The 19,732-nt window shown below is 54.7% G+C and overlaps 1 protein-coding gene across 4 annotated transcripts in view; it reads right to left on the bottom strand.

Moving 5' to 3' along the window:
- The window catches only part of Cemip (cell migration inducing protein, hyaluronan binding), a 137,879-nt gene that overhangs the window by 12,831 nt on the left and 105,316 nt on the right, over window positions 1-19,732 (bottom strand). For all 4 annotated transcript variants that reach the window (XM_013512631.1, XM_013512633.1, XM_005381436.1 and 1 more), the window contains 11 exons: window positions 18,716-18,891; window positions 16,940-17,149; window positions 10,788-10,993; window positions 10,360-10,429; window positions 9,716-9,844; window positions 8,598-8,683; window positions 7,590-7,721; window positions 5,037-5,072; window positions 4,778-4,933; window positions 1,633-1,813; window positions 334-549 (listed from right to left, as the gene is read on the bottom strand). In XM_013512631.1, the coding sequence (XP_013368085.1) occupies window positions 334-549; window positions 1,633-1,813; window positions 4,778-4,933; window positions 5,037-5,072; window positions 7,590-7,721; window positions 8,598-8,683; window positions 9,716-9,844; window positions 10,360-10,429; window positions 10,788-10,993; window positions 16,940-17,149; window positions 18,716-18,891 (1,598 nt within the window). The remainder of the gene's footprint in view (window positions 1-333; window positions 550-1,632; window positions 1,814-4,777; window positions 4,934-5,036; window positions 5,073-7,589; window positions 7,722-8,597; window positions 8,684-9,715; window positions 9,845-10,359; window positions 10,430-10,787; window positions 10,994-16,939; window positions 17,150-18,715; window positions 18,892-19,732) is intronic.

Here is a 19,732-nt window from a genome sequence, read left to right as displayed (position 1 = left end):
TTATTTGCATCATTATTTGATACTACCCCTATAATCTCACCAGCATCAGGCTGACTTTATAGACAAGGAAGCGGAGGCTCCAAGTATTTTCCCAAGGTCATGGGGTTGTTATTTTTATTTATTTATTTACTTATTTACTTAAGGTTTTTTCGGGGGGCAGAAGATAGCCTTAAATTTGATTTTGTGAAAATCCTATTGGGTAAGGGGGGAAAAAGAAGAAAGAAAAAGAAAAAGAATTCTGCTTCCCTTTGTGGCCCAGCGCAGAGCTTGGGTGCAGTAGGCGCTCACTGAGCACGCAGGTGTGAGTGACTTCGTGACCACCTGGCTCCTCACCTGTGCGTAGTGCCCACTGCAGATGGCTCCTCTCCAGTCAGGGACGTCAATGCAGTCCGGGTGGCGCACCAGCCAGTTGTCCTCCTTGGTGAGGTAGGAGCCGGGGTACTCAGACACAGAGCCATCCACATCATGGAAGACGGACGTCTTGTCCCCGTCCATGTCCAGCTGGTTGAACCAGGGCCCAGGCTCTCCGAAAAACACTCTGGAAGTGATCTGAACAGAGCCCAGGAAAGTCAGGCCGGGCTGGAGACCAAGGAAACCGAGCCATCATGGGGCCAAGGTGAAGTTTCCGATTTCCGATTTCCACTGACATTAGGAGGCAGCCAAACCAAAGAGCTCTTAGGCACCGCAGGAAACCACTAGCTGACCTCACAGGCAGGCCAGGAAAACAAGTCAAAGGTTCAACTCCTAGCCCGGCAGGCAGTTTTAGCTCTGCTTACTGCAGGGCAGGTGCTAGGGGGGCCTCAAGGACCACACTGAAGCCCAGGCTTGGGAAGGAGTAGGAGTGGGATGACATGGGAGGGCATGGGGGTGAAGGAAGAGAAAGTGTGGTTAGATGGCATGTGTGTGCAATGTGCATGCAAGAGCAAGTGAGTGTGTGTGTGTGCATGTGTGCAAGAGCACGTGTGGGAGGTGTCAGGCAGTCTTGCAGCACAAGCTCTGGGAGAATGTCATGGCTGACCTCCTTTAAGCTCAGGGTGACCCAAGTGAAGACACGAGTAACTCAGGTAGTGCATCTTTTCCCTCAGCAGCCAGTGAGCAGGGTCAGGCAGGAGCAAGAGCAGGAGGAGGAAGTAGGGGAAGGGCCTGGAAACCCACAGCCCAGAGAGACTGTGCCAGCAGTCTGCATGGCTGGGTGCATGGGCAGGCGTGGAGGTCTCCTAGCCCCGGGATCCTCTGCCCTGGCTCCACCCTCGGCAGGAGGCCCCTGTTTACACTCTGCTCTCAGGCTGAGATCAACCAGACACCTCTGGCAGAGACCTCCCTCGGAAGCTGCTGGTGTGTCGGATGATCTGTGCCAACTCAGGTGGCCCAGGCATGAGATGCTGCATGGAGAAGCCTTGGAGGGACAGCTCCAGGCAAAGTCTTCCCTGAGGCTCCCTCTCACCCTGCCTTGACCCGTGGCCACCTGGGCCTGTACTTTTCCAGCTTGTAGACAGAGCAAGGAGCCATGGCCCAGCCTCCTTAAAAGAGGCCATTTACCCCTTGTAGGGTGGCACCAGCCCAACCTCTGCTCTGGGGGGCCTGTGAGTCACCACCTGGTCTGTTACTCAGGAACCCTGGCACCTCACGCACCGGGACGTCCTCGAAGGTGACAGCAGTCACGTTGTTGTGTGGGCAGCTCTGCCATGCGTTGTTCAGGCGGAAGGCCAGGGCACTGGTGTGCCGGCCCTCCAGGGCCACGAACTTCCGGAAGGTGCAATTCTGGATGTTGATGGGGCCATCATAGAACTGGATTCCTCTGATTGGAAAATTCCTGTGGAGTGAAGAGAGCTGGATGTCAGTCTGAACAGCATGTCATTTCCTTGTCTGAGCTGGATGTTAAGAGAGACTTTGGGTAAAGCCATCCCTGATCTTGACCTTCAGTAACTCCTCCATTCTAAATCATTAGTGAATCATTAATTAATTCACTGAGAAAGCATGTGCAGAAACAATAAATATCAGTGAATGATTGCTGCATAAATGAATGACTGAATGATGGGTGGACGGATGGGTGGATGGATGGATGAATGTATGAGTGTGTGCATGGATGGGTGAATGGATGGATGAACAGATGGATGGATGAGTGGGTACATTATGGGTGGGTGGATGGATGGGTGGATGGGTGCATAATGGGTGGGTTAATGGATGAATGGGTGGGGGAGTGCACAATGGGTGGGTAGATGAATGGATAGGGTTGGATAGATGGATGGGTATGTGGATAGATGGATGCATAGGTGGATGGACATTTGAGTGGGTGAGTAGATGAATAGATGGATGGATGGAAGGCAGACAAATACCAGTCTAGTTACTAGCTTGAGGCTTAGTTAAGGTCTTCCATTTAAACATCCATCCCCCTAATTTCCCCATCATATAAGTCATTAGTAAATACTGTAAATGCTACTAGAGAGTGCCAATATTATGTCTCTTGGGAGGGCAGCACTGTTAGTCATTACCGCCTTAGTTTTAGTTGCTATAACAATTAAATCAGATTGAGACCCAGATGAGTTTTTCTTCGTGAGTAAGCCTTCCAGCTGGCAATGTGTGGGGTTTGGGAAATAGAGAGGAAGACACAGAATGGAGGGTGGTAAATGTGACTGCTGCATGGCTTTCTGAGCAACCCCAAGGGGAAAGTAGGCCCTGCTAGGAATCCAGGACTGGAGTGGCAGAGGTGCCACACGGCCTGGCACTGGATAGCAGGAAGGAGAGGTAGGAAGGGCTGCAGGCTGGTGACATGGAGACCCTAACCCGCCTGAAGGTTGCACCGCATGGGTCTCAGACTCCCAAGCCAGTCCTGGTGAACCGAGGCCCAGGAGGGAGTGGCTGGGCTTCCTGTTGGCTTCTCTTGGGCCTGGCCGTAGATCTTGACTTGGACATCTCCAGGCCCAGCATGAGCACTTTTGCTGGCTGTCTTGACACTGGGGCAGGCCCGACCCTTCCACAGGGAGTGCACAGAAGAGAGGACGGGAGGAAGGAAAACAGAGCAGAAGAGGGATTGTCCCTGGGGAAGAGCTGGGCCTTGTTGTCCTAATCTTGCTTTCAGGCTCCCCTCCCTTCCAGTCCCCTTGTTATGATTTGTGTCTACATATCCCCCCAAAGCTTCATGCTGTCATGGGGTCAAACTTCTAGAGTTTGTGATTGATTCATGGTCCAATGCTGGAATTATGGGTGAGTGGTACAACTGCCCTGGGGCGGGTAGCCTGCAAACAATATCAGGGAGGGAAAGAGGCTTGCTCTCTCTCTCTCCTCCCTTTTTTGCTTTTTTTTTTTTTTTTTTTTCTTTCTGGTACTGGGAATCGAACCCATGACCTTGAGCTTGCCAGGCAGGCACTGTGTGGATTTACTGCTGAGCTAAATCTCCAGCCCCCCCTTTTTTGCTCTTGCTGCTTTTCCTGTCTTCCGCCACCATGAACTATTGACCCTGTGCCATGCCACCCTGCCTTGGAGCCAGCTGAGCATGGACTGAAACCTCCACAAACTGTGAGCTAAAGAAACCTTTCCTCCCTTAACTTTGAGTGTCAGGTATTTTGTCTCAGTAAGGGAAAAGTACCTAAGATGCCCCTCACACTAGTCCTTCAGGGGAAAACAAAGATTCCCTGCACTTCCATATTTTTGTAACCAATTAATATTGTCACCTGGAATCCTGGTTCGTACAGGATTGATGTGATTTCTCCACTAAGTATTTTGGGACCAGCCTATTCTGCTAACACATGGTTCAGCCCTGTGCTTCTTCACCTTCAGACCTAACCCAGTTCTGCTTGGGATGAACCAGCCACAGTGGGCACCATCCTGGGCACATGTGTACCCTGCAAGCCATTAGAACATGTGGCCCCAGGAGGCAGGAGCCCTCTGCAGGGAAACACTTAGTACCAGACAGAGTCAGCGTGAAGACACTGGAAGGGTTCTCGCATCCTGTGAGCTGCACAGTGGCAGGGTTTCACAGCTCACGCCACAGGAGACCAGGATTCTGCCTTTAGAAGATCATTCTGGGGCCATAGGTGCACTCAGGTTGGGAGTTTTAGGTCTGTGGACTTTGTGTCCTGACTCTAGCAACAGGAGTTATACTTCCAGGGAGGAAGGAAAGAAACCACAGGGGTGAGAGAAGGGCTGATCCTGTCGCTCGGAGAGCAGGATGGCTGTGGAAGGAGGTGCTGCCCCAGGCTGTGCTGTCCCAAGACAACACCCACCAGCTCTGCATCCAGCCACCTGCCACTCCCCCGAGCAACTCCCCACAGCCTGCAACTCCAAGGAAGCCCTGCTACTGAGGCGTTGTGCACGTCTTGGCTAAACCAGTTCTGCCTCCAGGGCCTGCATCTCTCTCCTACGCTTGGCAGACCTAGGCCGTTGTCTTCCCCAGGGTGATCTCTCTCCTGAGTGACAATGGATCCCCATCTACAGGAGACACCACAGCCTCCAGGCTGGCCACATCGGTTACTCTCCTGTACGCAATGCTCATGCTGCCATCCAGGAGGGGAGCAAGGGACAGGGATTCAAGGTCCCTCGTCTGCACACTGTATTCCCATCCCAGCTCATCTTCAACACTGTTTTTTTTTTTTTTTTTTCACTTCACTTCCCGCTTCCAGAGTCTGTCCCTCAACCATCAGCCTTAGTCATTTCAGTGACTCCTCTGGCTACAGGGACAGAAGCATTTCCAGCCCCAGACAGAAATCACCACCTAACTTCTCCTGCAGCCCTGCCAAGAACCCACTGCCACCCAGCTGTGGCCCAGCTGCAAACCTACTGGCCTATGGGGAGGGTCCTTCCGCTGTGGTCCAGGCCCCCCGGGCCCCAGATCCTGTTGTCCATCATTTCTGTACCCACGTTGCCGCTCTCGCCCACAAACAAGCTGTTCTTGATTTCTTGCTTGGAGCCTTCGTCATAGGGGAAGGTCCCACCACTGTGGAGAGAAGGTGCTGGCAGCAGTAGCCCAGGACAGGGTCCTCCACACAGTGCCCAGGGTACCTGCAGACAGATGCTATGCACGAGGACCCTGCTCTTACCTGGCCAAGGTCAGGCCAATACCGTTGTCGGCAAACCTGGGGACAAGAGCAGATGGTCAGTGTGCTGTCAGTCCTGTCCAGTGGGGGATGCGCCCAGTCTTCCAGGGGAGCAGGAGAGGGCTTTGCAGAGGTGTTACAAGTCTGCCTGCCAAACAGCAGTGGCGAAATCTGGGTCCCTCCCAGTCTGTCTCTGACTCCAGAAACATGGGTGACCCCATGGCTGTAGGGTTTGCTGGCACCTGTGTTATCCTCCTGCAGGCTACGGGAAGCCCCGTTGAGCCCACCATGGTCTGTGACCCAGGGCTGAAAGCAGATTGGGGAACTGGGCCAGCTCTGGGTGGGGAAGGCTCTGTGGCTGCAGTTCATTCCCTTTGCGTCCTCATGACTATTTCAGAGAGACACAAACATCTCGCTTCCAGACTTTAGGGAAATCAGGCAGATGCCGCTGGGGGCATGGGAGGAGCCTGCAGTTGCCCTATGGTTGTCTGCTTTCTTTGGATGCTACCCTTCTTGCAGCACCAGGACCTCAGGGTCTGCAGGGAGCTAAGTTCCCAGGGATGAGGCAGTGCAGAGTCAGAGCTGAGCCTCCAATCAGCACCAGTTCTTTGTCCTCCATCCCAGCCAGGTGTAATGGGTCTCTGCTCTCCCACCTGCCCCACACATATCCTTCCACTCCTCTCCCACACCACACTGCTTCCTAAATCTCCAGGGCTTCAGGCTACCCTGAAATCCATGCCCAGCCTTCAGACTGGCCCTGTGCTATAGTGCTTCCTTTGCTCTGCCCCCAGCCCAGCTGGGAGCCAGGCAGGACCCCCTGTTACTTTTCCCCGCCTCACAGACCCTGGTGCAGATCAGTTCCTCCAGGCTGTGTTCCTGGGCACACTGCTCTCCAGCCTTCTTCCAAAGCTTCTTGATTTTGTCCCAGGCCTTTGCCCCAGCTCCCAGCACCCTCTCATGCTACTCCCCATTCCCAGGGACCCATGGGCTCCCTCCCCGGGCTGCTATGACTCTGACACCAGTCACTCTTCCTGCTTCTTCCGAAGTCTGGGCGTCTTCACAGAGTATTTCATAAGCATCTCAAATGCAACACATCTAAAACAGTACGACAGTTTTCCACGCAGCCTGCTCCTGATGTGAAGGCTCAGTTCCAGCCAAGCTCGAGTTACCCACGGTTCTCTCTCACCGGAAGGGGCTGTTGCAGTAGCACTGCAGCTGGTGTCCCAACCTTCACCCACATCCTGAAATAGCCATAATGGCCAAATGCCCAGGGTCCCTGAAAGGACCCCTGGTTTCCTTTGGTCCCTGACCAGGCAAGCTGTCAGCTGAGGGACTGGGGCTTGGGCTAGCTGGATTCTGAGATCCTTGGAATGAGTCTGGGAGGATGTTAGAAGATGCACCCCGATGGCGGAGGCTGCATAGCTCTTGCTGCCCCATGTCTGGCATTTACTGTCTCTGCAGGGACCGAATGTCAAAATGCTTATGAGAGCAGAACCGAGAAATCTGTTGCACTTAGAACAGGGCCAAGGATCTCCTCCCGGACCCGCCTGGCTTCTTCCCTCAGGCTTCCACCCCTGATTTCCTCTCACTCTCTGGAGCCCCTGGGGCTCTGTGCTGGGGATGACCCGGAACTAGGGTGGGAAGATCTTCCCTGCTGCACTGCAGTCTGCCATGGCGGCCTCCTCTGCCCTCTAAAGCCAGTGGAGCAAGAGCCCACTTCCCAACAGGGCCCTCAGAACCCCAAACTGGCTCCCTTCCGCACCGCTGCCTCCTCTAAACCAGTGGCCTCTTCTCCTGCATAACACAAAGGCCCCTCTGGTGCCTTCAGTGACGTCCCTTTGCATCCCATGGCTTCTCCCATGGTCCAGCTTTGGCCCGGATCAGCCTCTCCGCAGCCCTGTTCCTCTCAGGAGCCTCCTCCTCTTGCCCCCTCTGTGGCTCTGTCTCCCTCCTCACACACCTCTGCACCCTTGCACGTTTATTTCCCCTTTAACTTCACAATAACATGGCCATTCATCTTCTCTCCAGGGTCTGGATACAGGAAGGCGGGCAAGGACAGCCCTTCTCAACACTCCCTCAAGACAGCCCCGCCCAGCCACTCTCCTGCTGGTCCCTGTCCAGTGGGGCCAAGGGCTCTGCTCAGGGACCTTAGGTGAGATGAGTCCGGGGCTGGAGTGTTGAGTCCTAGATCGACCACTTCCTGTTCATGTGGCCTTGAGAAATTCACTACACAGAGCCTCAGTTTACAGCCCTGATTTGGAGGCAGCAACTGGCAGCTGTGAGAAACATGCTCAGAAAGAAAAGCAGCCCAGGCTCTGGTGTAGAGAGGCGCTTGGAAACCCTGACTTCCTCTCCCTCCCTTCACTGCCTGGCCTGGTGGCCTTGGGACAGAGATGCCCAGTGAAGCCACTGAACTGCCTGCCCTCAGGGTTTGCTGTGGACCCTTCTGGCCGCTGCTTGTTGCCCTTCCGGTCACTGCCCAGCCCGGAGGAAACAAGGACACATGACACTGTGTCTCACCCTCTGCCTGGCCATGCCACATGCTGTCCAACTCACCGACAGCTGTCCAGCCACACGTCCCCCCCACGCAGCCAGGCCCCGTGGTCCTGGTTCTTGTAGGCCGTGAAGTGCTTGATGATGGCAGGCTCCCTGGGCTTGAGCGGGTCGGCGTCCTGGTGTGGGCTGTACCTGGAACACAGGTGCGGGGCACTGGAGGGCTTTGGTTCCAATGCCCTCCAGTGCCAGGAGCCCAGCAGCACTGATGAACAGAAATGATCCCCCAGCCAGGTTCTGAGACCTCTCTGAGCTCATCACAGAGGCGGGCCCAGCCCCGCACAGCCACAAACACATTGCTTTTCTCGTCCATCAGCACCACTGGAGAGCCCTCCCCTGAGTGCAGTCAAGTCCCAGAGGAGAGTTCGGATAGCCAGGCCCAGCCAGGAGTGACACCATCTGCAGGGCTGGCAAAGGAAGTCAAGACACCCAGCTCCCAGGGATGGCCAGCAACCGAGACAGCTGCCTTTCCCAGGCGCTTTGTAGCTATAAAATGGAATTCTGACGCTCACTAGTGTCTGGTCTAGACAAACTGGACACGAGCGTGTTGCTAGTGTTACTCACTTCTGATGGAGACCAAGCCATGAGACTTTCAAGGGTGCTGCTTTTGCTAATGACCTTGAGATTTGACAGCAGCCCCGGTCTCCCACTGAGCTCCAGGATGGTTTGCAGGTGTGGCCTGTGTGCCCTTCTCATTGCATTTACAGTGAGTCCTCTCTCCTCACCTTTGTCTGCAGCCTGCCCTACAGTGGCGCTGGCTGTCCTGCTGACTTACCAGGTATCACTTGGCGGGCGACCCAGAAGCCTTGGGAATTTCTGTCTCCCTTTGGCCACCCGAACCCTCATTCAGACTCTGCCCTGCTCAGACCTGCACTTCAGCACGCCCACAACTACCTGGAGGCCCAGCCCATAGAAGGGGCTCACTGGTGGCCAGCGTGGTGAAGGGTACAGGGCAGAGGGAGCTGGGCTGGGCGGGGGGCTCCATGGGGCGTGGCTTTCTGAGTGGCTTACCTGGCTGAGATTATGGAGAGAAACGGCCGCTTGTCCTTGGCAGAGGCCTCAGTGGTTTTGACCCCGTTGTCTATGATCATGCCAGCCTGGGGACAGGAGACATCAGGGACATGTTATCTGCCACTGCAGGCCGCAGACATCGCCTCATGCCCAGCTTTGCTCTTGAACATGCAGCCAAACCAGCTGTGCTGTGAGACTGCATGAATGGAGCAGAAGCTCTACAGCGAGGGAGGGGACAGCCTGCCACATTCTGCTCCTTCAGACCGAGTCTGATCGAAGTCTCTGTAGGCAGGGAAATTGAGACCTAGAGAAGACAACTATCCTGTCAGTGAAGTCCACACACAGGACCCACTCTGCTCCAGACAGCTGTTATCCCAGGCCCCAGAGCAAGGACACAGCTGTGCGCCCCTGGAACCTTGTCCATGGAGATGCTGAACTTCAGCCACACTGTATCCACCTGGGGCTGCTGTCTCCTGCTCCTCTTGATTCCTGCTTGACGCGAGCAGAGGACTTGGCTTTATCCAACTCCAGAGGCATCTCCCTTGTCCTCTACTGGTGTTGCTGTCTGCCACCCACACCATCTTCCTTACTTCCTAGGCCTCTGGGCCTCTCATGATCGCCCACATGCAAGCATCTCTCTTTAGGTGCCTGGCAGACCCTGGCTTGTACATCCCTCGCTGGCTTATGATTCATCATTGGACCCACGGGCTTAGAGCCCCAGCTCTGCTCTCACAACTATGACCTTGGCCAAGGCCCCTCTCCTCTTCAGCCTCAGCTGCATCACCTGCAGAAGGGGCTGATTGTGATGGAGACTACTATGAAGCAGCTCTGAGCAGGATTTAATTTTAACCAACTGGCTTTTCACATTTACATGTGCGTTTGCCTGAGGCCTAGGCCCTGGTCCAGAGATGGGCAATGGACTCATAGTAAGTGAACCTCTATGAGTCACTGGTCCCCACTGAGGCCTGTATGGGATGCCTCAAAGGACAAGATACAGAAATCTCTCATGGAGGTCAGTGGGGGCCCCCTGATTTCTCCCAGATCCACACACTGGGAACACAACTCTGACCACCTGTGCCAAGTGTGCAGCGGCCTGGAGGCCCAGCAGCAAGACTTACCCGGTAGTTGGAGTGAGCGCGGTTGTTGAGGAATCTGCCGAGTGGAATGTGCTCCGAGTACCCCGGGGAATACATCCCCACAGAGGGGCCTGTCGGCACATGGTGGAAAATGAACCAGAACCCTGTTTCCTGCGGGAGAGACAAGAAGGAAGCCATCAGACATGGCACCATGAGCTTCAGGCAGGTGACTGAGGGGAAGCGCTGGGGACATGGGTCTGTGGCCTCCGTGGCTCCCTGTTCAGGCAAGAGCTGCGAAGAGGGCTGAATGATTCGTGGCACGGGGTCCACCCTTCCCATCAGAGCCTTTCAGGGTCCTTCTCTGTCAGCCACTGTGCTGACTGCCAGGCCTCAGTCACTGCAGGGTGACAGTCCCCTCCTGGGGGCCCCAGGCCTCCAGCCTCTGCCTCAGTTTCCCTATCTGACAGGGATGCTAACAGCACTCAGCCTATGGCCCTGATGACATTCGCCTACAACACTAAGGTGCCAGGCACTGTTCCGAGGGGAAGCACCTTCCTTCTCACCATGAGGTGTCACAAAGTGCTGAGCACTCGCCCTCCGGGGCCACCCAGTGACGGCACTGCCCCTGAGATCAAGTCCGGGACCCCCACCCCAGCCGTGCCCCCTGCCACCTGGCCGCGCCTCACCTCCGACCCTGCCGCGGAGCAGTTGATCAGGTTGTTGTTGGGGTTGGCCATCCAGAAGGTGGACACTGCGCTGTGGGGAGGGGACAGAGTCACAAAGGCCGCCAGCACTCACCCTGCCACCTGGTGGATCCGGAGAAAGCCCACTGCCGCACCCATCTGAAAGCCGGGCTCTCCAGAAGGGTCCACTGAGGCATGCCGTGTGCCGCAGTGGAAAAGGCAGAGGTGGCAGAGTCTAAGTCCCTCCCAGGCATCTGCCTCCTTCGCCGCTGCCTGCTGGGAGAAGCTGGCGTGCACAGTGCTTCCCAGGCAGAGTCCTGTGACTCTCTGCGCAGAATGGAGGCTCAGCGAGGGAGGGAAGGGAGAGGGGCTGAGAGCAGAAGCTCCTCCCACCTGCCGGGCCGCTGGCTGCCCTGCCCTGGGGCACTCACTTGCAGTCCTGCCTGGGCTTGGGTACGTAGCCCGGGTAGGAGTCTTCCGTGATCATCTTGCACATTTTGCTGTCACGGTCGGAGGGCAAGAGGGTTCCAGACTTGACGAGGAGGCCGAGGCAGTGGTCAAAGGTGTTGCGTTCCTCAGGGCCATCCTCCGTGAAGAAGCAGTGGCCCAGAGAGTTATAGCCCACGACGTCCTGGATCTGCAGGGGCCGACACAGCCAGTTCACTCAGCGGCCATCACTTGTGTGCTCACACAGTCACTCCGCAAACATGAAAGGTATCAGCCCGGTGCCAGGTGCTGTGAGGAGCGCTGGGGGTTTGGAAGCAAGCCTGACACAAGGGTAGGGCTGGAGAGGGCAGGGCCAGGGATAGAAAGGGGACTCTTTAAAGTTCCTGGAGGTGCTGCAGCTGAGGCTCTGTGGGGTGGCCTGGGATGAGGCCCTGTGCATCTACCCTGCTAAGGACACAGTTAACAGGGACTGGAGGCACCAAGAGGTGTGGTGAGAGCTTTGCTCAGGGGGCGGGGGCAGCCCACATGCAGCCGAGGACCCTGCAGTGCACATCCAGTGGCCCCTGCGGCACCAGCTCTCCACTTGTCTTTTTTGGTTTTTGTTTTGTTTTGTTTTGTTTTTTCCGGTACCAGGAATCGAACTCACAACCTTGCCCTTGCAAGGCAGGCGATGTGCCGTTGAGCTAAATCCCCAGTCCCTCTCCACTTGTCTTCAAGGGCAAGATGGAGTCACACCAGGAGGTCAGGGTGAGTGATGGTAGCATGCCAGCCCCTGGCTGGTCCTCAGTCACTTCCCCACCACAAAGCTAGGCCTTGAGATCCACGGCCCCTGTGCTCCCGGGGCTGTGTCCCAGCTGCTCAGTCGCAGAACTGGGGGTCCTTGAGGGCCCTGGCCTGAGCGTCCCCAGCCAGATGCTGGCTGCAGCCCTCTAGGTATGCAGGCATCTGCTTCTGCCCAACTCAAAGGGGCGACGCGCGCTCCCAGGGCGGCAGCGCCAGGCCACCTTCTTCTATCCCTGGGTTCTGACTGCTGCCCAGGGCTTCACCCACAAGGGAGAACTCTCTCTCCCCACGGTGTCATCTAGGCCCCACAGGCTCCTGCGCCAAACGCTAGAAAGTGCACACAGCATGCAGAAGCATGGCCCCTTGGAGCTGCATGGTGTGGGGCTGCCCCGTACATGTAGGCATCCTGGCTTTTGTCCCCAGGTGCCAGTGTGGTTCCCCTTGGCTGCGACAGCCAACACTGTCTTGACAGTCATTGCCCATGGCCCATTGGTTGGGCAGGAGCGGGTGACGAGATCGTCCCTGGTTGAGAAGCCCTGACCCAGGGCGAAGCCCAGTTCCCTCAGGCTTCCACTCAGCAATGCCTGCTCCCCGACTCCCAGGCAGCCAGGCTTGGAAGGTTCCCAAGCCGAGTCCCTTCCTGGCCAAGCTCTGGGCCGACCTCATACAACCTGAAGTCTTGCTGACATCTTACACAATCCTCTAACAGACTGTTTTTTGGAGATGAGAAAAATGAGGCTCAGAGAAGTTATGTGACTTGTCCAAGGCCACACAGCCCCTGGGTACGGAGCCAGGGCTACATCTTTGGTTTTGTAGCTGGGCCCATTCGCTCCACAAGGGAGGATCCAGACCCACAAGTTGCCCTCTTCCAACAAAGCCCTGATTCTCTTGGACAAACCTCCTCCCTTCATCTCTGGCATGGGCAAGGGCATGAGCTTGAATCCTGCTCACTCCTTCAATACCCATTTCAGCCAGTGCCAGGGTCATTCAATGGGATCGCTCCTTGGCTCTGGTCAGCACCAGAGGTTTGTTATAAATAGCCTGGAAAGACAAGCTGGAGGCAGAAGCCAGGACACATGCGTGGCTTGTGTGGCAGGGATCTTCACTAAAAGGCCAATGTCTTCATTCACAGAAGAGGAAGTGGCCCTGGAGGAGGGACGTGGGTGTCCTGGGGCACCAGGCAGCCTCACAGTGGAGCCTGCTGTCTTCCAGAGCACCTTGTCCTTGTCCTGCCCGCCACACTGATCTCTCTAACCCCTGGTCGTGCACACTTTGCTGCCTAGGCAGTGCAGTAGTTGGCCCTTCCCCAAAGGGAAGCAGAGGACAAGTTCGGAGTGGTCGTCTAACAAATGCCTGAGGAGGAGACTTCCTCCCAGACCCTTGCAATCGCCCGGGAGGGGGAGCCTCACTGACTGGAACAAAAACAACCCTGACCGATCAAAATGCTTTACACATTTTCTCATGTGAAACTCATCCCAACGAGGACTCTGCTGGTGACACCAAGCCTCAGAAAGGGGCCTCACGTCATCGCTTTTGCAAGGACAGAGCTGGAGCTGACGTCTCCCATCTGTCTCATGCATAACTTGATTGTTAATCAAACTCAACAGTACAGGAAAGAAAACTGCCTCTGGGGGCTGCACGGTTCTTTTCCGATTAGGAATGGGTAAGCCCAGCACTCACAGTCAGGAAAGGAGTGGGCAGGAAGGGAGGCCTGGGTTGGAGGGAGAAGATTGCAGCTCCAGTTGTCGCTCAGCCAGACTTGCTGTGTGATCGGAGGACTTCTGAGGTCCCCTTCAGCCCTAACGTTATTATTCCTCCTCAGCACACTTCCCAGAATTGAATTCTCACACAGTGACATGGCTTGAGATGATAGGTAGACAGAAGACAGACAGGTGAGAGGCAGTAGCTGGATAAAGACACAGGTGGCTGCCCAGTCCCTATCTACGCAACCAGAGGGCCGCAGCTGCTGACATTCTCTTGCACAAATTTGTCCTCATGGCTCAAAGTCTTGAAAACATCTTTCTTTCTTTTTCTTTCTTTCTTTCTTTCTTTCTTTCTTTCTTTCTTTCTTTCTTTCTTTCTTTCTTCTTTCTTTCTTTCTTTCTTTCTTTCTTTCTTTCTTTCTTTCTTTCTTTCTTTCTTTCTTTCTTTCTTCCCTTCCTTCCTTCCTTCCTTCCTTCTTTCCTTCTTTCTTTTCTTTTTTTTTCTTTTTTGAGACAGGCTTTGTTTTTTTCTTGCTGTGTAGTTCAGGCTGGCCTGAACTCACTATGGAGCCCACACTGGCCTTGAATTCCCAGCGATCCTCCTGCCTGAGCCTCCTGAGGGCTGGGATTATAGGCATGTGCCAGCACATCTGGTACAAAAGCAATGTTTGAAAGATATATTAACTCTTCAGCTGTTGGTAGGTGTGATCTAGGCTTGTGATTGTGAAGAAGAGACCCAGAAAGAGTCACCAAAGACAGCTTCCATGAGTGTGACCCTTCTACCTAGAAGGAGCTGCTTCAGGTGACATGGGGCAGGTCTAAAACTACTGCTCCGTGAAAACGTGGGCATACAGTCACCCAGAAGTTCTGACTTCCAACAAAAACCTGGAAATTGTTGTTGAAAACAAACAAATACAAATAGAAAGTAATTGTACAGTTGGCCCTGGGTCTGTACAATTGCATCAGTGGGTTCAATCAATCTCAGATGGAAATTTTTTTTTTAAATTATGCCTGTACAAAACGTATACTAAATTTTCCTTGTCAACAGTCCCTAAACTATGTGAAATATCTGCCATTCACTAACACTCACAGGGTTATAAAGCACCTAGAGGTGTTATTGGGGAGGGTGTGCATAGGTCATAAGCAAATTCAGTGCCATTTTATATGTGGGGCTCGAGCAATGAGGATTTGGGTTCTTATAGAGGTCCTGGATCCCAAAGGAAGACAGATCTTGTCCCCACCCCCTGGATTGGGTATGGTATAAGTTAGTGAGGAACTCAGCAATAACTACTGTGCAGTTATGTTAAAGAGAAACCTGATTCCCAAGCTTCTACCAGTATGAAAAACATCTCCTTTGAACAGCTGAAGAGCAGATTGCCTGGGTGTGAGGTGGTGGGTTATCTGTTTTTGCAGAGTCTTAATGAGTTTTTGAATATGTAAATGTAGACAGAAGCTGAAAAAGGAAACAGAGAAGGAAAATGCTCTGCCTAGTAAGGACAGAGATGAATGTTTCACTTGTTGGTTTGTTTTTGAGGATTGTGAGGATTAAACCTAAGGCCTTTATACTGAGCTAGATCTTCAGACCTTTTTTATTTTTAATTCTGAGACAGGGTCTCTCCAAGCTGTTAAAGTCCCCAGGCTGGGCTTGAACTTGTGATCCTCCTGTCTCAGCTTCCCAGAGTCCTGGGATTCCAGCAGAAATGGATTTCTCAGGTGGCACAGGAGAGGTGAGGAGAGGCAGGAGGGGCAGGGAGGAGGAGGGCAAGGAGACAGGGTGGGTGGAAACCATGGGAAGTCCATGGTCTGCAGAGAGACTCTGAGAAGAGGGACCTGTTCCACCTTTCTTGCTGCTGATTTCTGTGCCCATCTGCACGGCACTCCTCCTCCTCTTCTCTACCCAGCATACCAGGAAAAGCACTGGACCAAGGAAGCTTTGGGAGAATCAATCCCCAGAGTCTGGGCCCCACCTGGGGCTCCTGTGCAGAGCAAAGTACAAGGCAGCTACAGGATAGGAGTAAGGATGGATCCCGGAACCGGAAGAGGTGAGAATCAGGAAGGCGGAAGCCATTCCCACATTTTGGCACTGCAAGTCTACAGATGGGGGCGCTAGGGCTCCTGCTGGCTTCAGGAGAAAGCCAAGGAAGGGTCTGGCTCCAAGGCTGGAGAACTTGGGGCCCATCACAGCCCACTTGCGTGGCTTCCCACACTGCCAGGGCTGGCAGGGTGCGGCCCACAGGGACATCCAGCCTCAAGCAGCTGGCGGCCTTCGGAGGCATTTCTGTCAAGGGTACATTTGGAGCAGGACACCAGGTGGGAAAGGACAGGACCTGCGTTCTTCTCCCGCTTACTCCTCCCAAACCAAACCATTCTTTGTACATCCTGCAAGCGTCCCGGAAGGGACAGGAAGCAGCCTCCTCTTCCCCATTATTCCTGTGTCTTGCCTCAGAGCTCGGAAGTGCACACACTGGGATGACAAGGAGGCCCCTGATGCCAGGGATTCCAGGGCTCGAGGAGAATGCTCCCTGCTGAGACCCCTCTGCTTTCAGGGGACTGACCCCTTCCCCTCCAGGCAGTGAGGCCCTCCCAGAACACAGGCCCAGGCTGACAGTGCTGCGCAGTGTCCATGCAAATGTGTCACATATATTATCTGATTTACCCTTCCTATGGGCCTTTCGAAGTTGATTCTCTTCACAGAGGAGGAAACTGAGGCCCAGTGGGTTTCCATCTCTCTGGGCCTCTGTGCTTTTCAACCATGGCACCATAGGAGCAAGCACACAGACAGCACCAGACCAGACAGGACAAGGAGATTCCTTAGAGGAGGGAGGACAGACCACATCTGCACCAGGCAGTGACAGAGACCCTTGGCTCTCTTGGTGGGGTTTCCAGGCTCATGGGACCCATGCGGTGTGGGCCTAAGGCATCTTTCAGCACCACACAACTCAGAACCTCTCTCTGCAGCCTGTGGTGCCCATCTGAGACCCAGGTCACCCCTGGACACATGATGTTGCAGGAAAGCTTCCGGGACACTGCTGCTGCACGCTCTGGTTTGTAGACCAGAATCACACGTTTGTGTCCTGAGCCTCCTTTAGTCCTGTCAGCTAAGCTAGTCAGCCATGGGTAGAACCTTCAAACCAAAACGAAGAAAGGGAATGCAGAGCACCCACCAAGGAAACGAGGCCCAGCCAGGCTGCAGAGCCCAGGGAGCTCTGTGCCCGTGGAGAGCATGCGGGTGAGTGCCCATCCACAAACCTCATCTTCTCCAGGCCTGGCAGCACTGCAACTGCTCAGCTGCAAGCTAAAGGCCCACACTGCATCCGGCATCAGAGCCATGGCAATTTGTCTCACCTCAGAAAGTCCTAGCTCATCAACTTGGTCACCAAGCCTGAGTGCTGCACATCTATGTCCAGATGTGGAGTGTGTGTGTGTGTGTGTGTGTGTGTGTGTGTGTGTTCACATGTGTGTGCCCTGGATCCTACACCATTGCAGTGAGTGACCATGGCTAACTAACTAGTTACTCGCCTCTGAAGCCTGGCCGTCTGGGAGGACCTGGCCACCTTCCCTTCCTGGCTGGCCAGTGACCTGCCCTTGGGGGAGTCCTTTCAGGAACCTGGGTTCTGCAGGGCTCACCCTCCCCACACTGGGACACTCACCAACAGGCCATTGGAGCCGTGGACGGTGACACAGCGGGAGAACGTGTGGTGGATGGAGAGGTCCCTGATGTAGGTGGGTGGGTCATAGCCGCCCCGCTCATCCACGTCGCCCGCCAGGTGGAAGTGGATCGGGTACTGGCCCAGCAGCTGCTGCCCCATGTGCTTCAGCTCCACGCCTGACAGGTGTGCAGCCTTAAACCCCAGTGCAAACTGGGAAGGGAGAATGAGGGTCAGGGGGACCTGGGACTTCCTGTCCCCATGGTCCCAAAACACAGCACTGCTGTCCTTTGGTGCACCCCAGTGTCCCCTCAGGGACTCAGCAAGCCAGAGATGTCCTGTGCATGTGGCTTAGGGACCTGGCGCTTCCTATCCCATGGGAGAGGAGCAAAGCCTCATTGATGGCTGAGGATTCAGCAAGACAGGGACTGCTGGGACAGGGGACATTGGGGGCTGCATAATATCAGGCCGCTCTGACCTTCCTCCCCACCTCCCAGCCATCTAGTGGTGTCCCTGGACAGCCTGGGGAGCCGGGAATGGAAGCTGCAAGTGATTCTGGGCAATGCCTGTGCCATGGTCCACCTGAGACCTTCTCAGAGGGTGGGGGACAGACACGATCCAGGAATCCCTGAATCCCGGTTGTGGTGGCACATGCTCCAGAGGACAGATGCCCATGGATTCCCTTTCCAGTAGCTCAGAGCCACTCCTAGCACCTCTGGAAACCACGGATCACACCCATGCCTGTGGTCCAGGCACTCACAGAGAAAGTGGGGTGTGAACAGGATCCTGTCAAAAGTGGGCTCAGCCAGCTTCTAGAGAAGGAGGATCCTGAAATGCTAACTTTCTGCCCAAATGAGGGGCCATGGGAATGCCAGCTGCAGGAGGGCCCCTGAGAGCTGCGCTGAGAGTGCACCACAGCCTGGTTTGCCTCAGTGGGCAAGGGTTTCCCAAGTCACTCTGGTCACTCCCAGGATGGGGAGGGCCTATGGCAGCTTGCATGCCATTCACTTGCTGTGCTTACTGTGGTCTCACAGCCCCACCCTGTCCCCAGAGAAGGATTGGAAACATGTGGATGTATTTGTGGTGGTGACAATAACTGATTCATCTAAAATGCCACCAGGCCCTCCATGAACTCTATGTCTCACACCCTTAGCTTCTTCAGTTAGGTTGCCAGTGTCAAGACAACTCTCTCCACATGAGTCGAAAATATGCTCTCAGTATGGCAACCAGTGGCCTTGTGGAGAATTTGCGGGTGTCTTCTACCATTTAATAGGCAGGACATGCAAAGGAAATCTCCCCTGGAGGTCCACAAGAGGAGACAGTGAGCACCTAGGAGCTTGGATGTTTTTTACTACATAGTTAGAACTTGGTTGGACCACCCAGCATGTCTGGCTCTGCCTTGCCTCTCTACCAAGAAACCCACAGGTAAATTTAACGTGAAACTTCCAGCTTCTCTCCCCTGCTGGCTGTTTTCTCCATATGGTAGTTGGTCTTTCTGTGAGTTCAATGCTAATTCTTTTGGGAAGGGACCAGGATAGAATTGGGAAGACAGGAGACAGAGCAGTGAGAAGCAGGAAATGCAGCCTGCTAGGACCAACGTGGCCCAGGCTGGTGCCATTATCCCTCTGTTCCCAAGAGCTGCAGGCACAACTGCAGTCAGTGGGTGGGACAGAGACATGTGTCTCCAGCTCCACACCCCATGCCTGTACCTCCTGGGAATCCCTGGCCACCTGGAATGCTCTTGGTTGTAGTGACAGGCTCAGCTAGGCAGACCCGTACCTTTATGTGGCCCCCAAAGGTATCAAAGTCAAAGAAGCTGCAGAGGTGGTTGCTGTAGGGGTAGCATTTGTCCTCCATCTCCCCCATCACCACGATGTTCCGGCTCAGGAGCCCGACCTCGGCGCGCATGTCCACACCATCTATCTCCTCCCCGATGTGCAGGTACAGCGGCTTGCCTGGGGCAGACGGGGGTGGAACAGCACGCGTGTTATCACCAGGCCCCTCATTGGGCCCTGTGGCTCCCAGGGCATTTTATAGAAGAATGAAGCCTAGGGAGGTGATATCTAATGCTGAAGGCAGAACCAGGGTTCCCAGCCACAAGTGCTTAGGGCTGAAGCCTGTGGCAGAAATGGGCTTTTCAAGACCAGACTCTCCTATGCATTAGCTGGACATATAGCCAGCCAGGGTAACTGTGTTGCCCACCCTCCCTGTAGTTAGGTGTGGCCACTGGATTATGAGCAGAAGTGCTACGAGTATCCTCCCGAGGCAAGCCCTGGCAAGCACGGAAGAATCCTGCCCTCAAAGACAGCAGAGCAACTTCAGAAAAGAAACCAGATCTGGCTGACCCCATGGAACCTGCATGCCAGGCCACCTGCCAGCTGGGATTCCTGAGAAAATACAGCAATCGTTGTCTTTCTCTATCCCCTGCTGTAGAGCAGAACCGTCTGTATTCTGCTCTCCTCACCCTCATGGGTGTGTACCTACAGCATCTGTCTACAGGGCACATGGCCTGTATCTATAGGGTCTGTAGTATCTATAGGGCGATGGTGTCAAAACTAAGGCACACGGCTGTTTGTTATTGCTGAAAGCTCTGAAAGGTTCACCATCACCACTATAGGGTGTGTGTTAGACTCAGACAGAAGCTTCTGTCCACCACTGTGGCCCTGCTCTGGAGCCCTGTGAACGCTGTGTGGAGAGTGGGGAAGAGCCTGCACCTACTGTGTGCCTGCCCGTGCCTCTCCTGCAGCCTCTCTGTGCAGCTGACCCGGCCCAACCCCTTCCCCAGGCCTAGTAGCT

Source organism: Chinchilla lanigera, unplaced genomic scaffold (genome assembly GCF_000276665.1).
Source record: "Chinchilla lanigera isolate Chin_1 unplaced genomic scaffold, ChiLan1.0 scaffold00015, whole genome shotgun sequence".
Classification (NCBI taxonomy): Eukaryota; Metazoa; Chordata; class Mammalia; order Rodentia; family Chinchillidae; genus Chinchilla; species Chinchilla lanigera.
This window is presented reverse-complemented; position numbering and strand designations above follow the sequence as displayed.